At 43.3% G+C, this 2,729-nt stretch overlaps 1 protein-coding gene across 4 annotated transcripts in view; it reads right to left on the bottom strand.

Moving 5' to 3' along the window:
* Positions 1–611: 611 nt before the first annotated feature.
* map7d2b (MAP7 domain containing 2b) overlaps positions 612–2,729 on the bottom strand; it is an 18,414-nt gene continuing 16,296 nt past the window's right edge. For all 4 annotated transcript variants that reach the window (XM_058377010.1, XM_058377012.1, XM_058377013.1 and 1 more), the window contains 4 exons: positions 2,384–2,471; positions 2,109–2,286; positions 1,709–1,944; positions 612–1,616 (listed from right to left, as the gene is read on the bottom strand). In XM_058377010.1, coding sequence (XP_058232993.1) covers positions 1,716–1,944; positions 2,109–2,286; positions 2,384–2,471 — 495 coding nt within the window. In that variant the 3' untranslated portion in view covers positions 612–1,616; positions 1,709–1,715. The remainder of the gene's footprint in view (positions 1,617–1,708; positions 1,945–2,108; positions 2,287–2,383; positions 2,472–2,729) is intronic.

Raw genomic sequence — 2,729 nt, 5'->3', positions numbered from 1 at the left:
CCTATACCCTTCCCTCACCTCAACACACTCCTCATCCCCCCTTTATGGTTGACTGTACTTATTTCATCTAGCCATGTCACTTCTACGTAGGCAATGTATCTAGCACACATTCACATACTGTATATAATTGTTCATATCCTCAGCCTCAGCCCACATCATCTGTATTGTATGCACATGGCACTTAATCTCCTGTATATATGCTCATAGCACATATGTATACTGTCCATATTACTCTGTATATTATGTCCATAGCACACACACACACCTATATATCATGTTAACATATACTGTATACAGTATATCTAGCTGTAATTATCCTCATAATACTGCTCCTCTCTGGACATCTGCCCTTCCTTTTAAAAGAAAAGAAAAGAAAAGAAAGGAAAGGAAAGGAAAGGAAAGGAAAAGAAAAGAAAAGAAAAGAAAAGAAAAGAAAAGAAAAGAAAAAAGGAGAGAAAGAAAGAAAGAAAGGTTTGTCTCAAGGTTTATTCCTCTTACCATCCAAGGGACTTTTCCTTGCCTCAGCCTCCTCAGGCTAACTCATTATGGATTTTAATGCAAATAAATTGAAGTGTGTTTCAGAAACGAAGGAAAGACGCAGTGACCAGACGTGTGGCTCAATCACTTTATTGTTATTGTCCCAGGTTTTTTTCTTGCAGTTCCAGAGCATTGGATTCATGCACCATTAATCACCATGAAGCGACGGATTGATGTGAGAATGAAACCCATCCTGAACCCTGAACCCTCCGCTGAAATGCTAATCTTAAAGCTCCTCAAGCTTCGAAGCGCTAAACTCCGGCGCCGTCCACCACGTCACTCCCGTGCTCGGCACGCGGGGATCCGTAACGCTGCTCTCTCACATGCAACGTCTCCATCTCACTTCCTGAATAATTGCGAAACTGGAAGCGAAGGTTTAACAAGATTTAACACACATACAGTATTTAGCGTATTGTAGAGCTTTGAAGTGAGAGGATATTTCCTGTAGAGCTGTAGCGTTGTGTTGATATTCGCTCATTAGTGTATTCAGATTTACCCCAAGGCCTGCATAGATTATCATTTGCGAAGTCTTTCCGTTCTTTACCGTTGGAGTTATGAAACGAAGCGTACTATAGCGGTTCAACAGTTTTACGCTCGCATGACTTTACTGTACTGTACTGAAGAACTGCGACACCCCTCGACACGTGACACGTCACACTCAACACATATATATACACACACACATACGGTCAGTTTGCTGGTCGTTTGTGCTCTCGCAGCAAAACTGTACAAAGTTGCTACAAGGCTCGTGTACTAGTCTCACGCTACGGTGTGTTTACAGGGATATAAAGATCACTACGGCTGCAAGAGGCGCAATACAGTTGCTTTCCCCGGCGATTACTACAGCGAAATGGTATACCTATGAAGAAAAGGCAAAGCTTTTATTATTATTTTTTAAATAATCGTTATTATTCTACATTTTATAACTACTTGATTCAGCGCTCCTTCCTTTTTATTTCCCAAGATGCACAGGGGTTTCTGGTGGAGGAGCTTGTGAAGAGCTGGAACAGAGAGGCACGACAGACAAAGGTCACAGATCCCAAACCGGTCTTCAACACAGCTGGGACGTCACCTATACCCTAAAACAACAAAACCGTCCAATCAGACAGAGGCACAGAGGGCAAGGGGGTGGGGTTTAGACTGTGAAATTCTCAGACAACACAAACATCACCTGCTAACTAGACAGTGAGCTTATCCATGCTCGGCCCCAGACTCTGGATGAGTGTCGAGTCTGCGGCGGCGCTGCTGAAGCTCTGGATCAGGTTTTTGTTGCAGTCCCCAGCTTTAGGATACGCGGCCTGTCCGGTGAGATGCAGGAGATCCAGAGCCTCGGGGTTCCTCATGAGGTTCTCGGAGCTCTCGCTGACAGGTGAGTATTCCTGCATCAGCTCATCTCTAGAGACTGGACTGAAAGAAGCCGAGAGAATATCATGAGTTAGGGAGAAAACACTCGGGGGTTGTGCTGTTATAAGAAAATAATCAATGATCGATTACATTGATTTAACTTATTAATGAATGACCATCATTTTTGAATCTACAGCTTCATATCTGTTCCCACGGCGACGGCCTACCTGACATCCATGGACTGGACGCCATCCGAAAGATCGTCAGCCACGCTGCCCTTAGCCTCCAGAGGCTGCAGGTTGATCACAGGTGAGCCAGCCGTGATGGACGAAGGGAATTCAGTCTTAAACTCAGCAAAAGTGGAGCTTCCTGAGGACCTGATGGACGGTCCATTAATCTGGCCATCTAAAAAAAAAAAGCACTGTGTGTTACTGAACGCCTCAGACATTAAATCAGTGATGGTGTCTGCCTTTGTTTCATCAGCTGGTGTAGGAACAATAACCTGAAATCTCTGCACTCTCTCCTGCAGACTCCAGGACAGAGACAGATTCCATCACGGAGGAGTTGGACTCCATGTGCGTCTCATCCTTCTGTTCGAAAGCAAAGAGACGGTCAGTGACTCTGTTACACTTCACACCTGCTATATATGTGTGTATGTATGTATGTATGTATGTATGTATGTATGTATGTGTGTGTATGTGTATATGTGTGTGTGTGTGTGTGTGTATGTATGTGTGTATAAATATGTATGTATGTATGTGTGTATATGTATGTATGCGTGTATGTATGTGAATATAAACATGTGTGTATGTATGTGTGTATAAATATGTATGTATGTGTGTATAAAT

Source organism: Hemibagrus wyckioides, linkage group LG23 (genome assembly GCF_019097595.1).
Source record: "Hemibagrus wyckioides isolate EC202008001 linkage group LG23, SWU_Hwy_1.0, whole genome shotgun sequence".
Taxonomy (NCBI): Eukaryota; Metazoa; Chordata; class Actinopteri; order Siluriformes; family Bagridae; genus Hemibagrus; species Hemibagrus wyckioides.
Note: the sequence above shows the minus strand (reverse complement) of the source record. Positions and strands in the feature narration are given on the sequence as shown.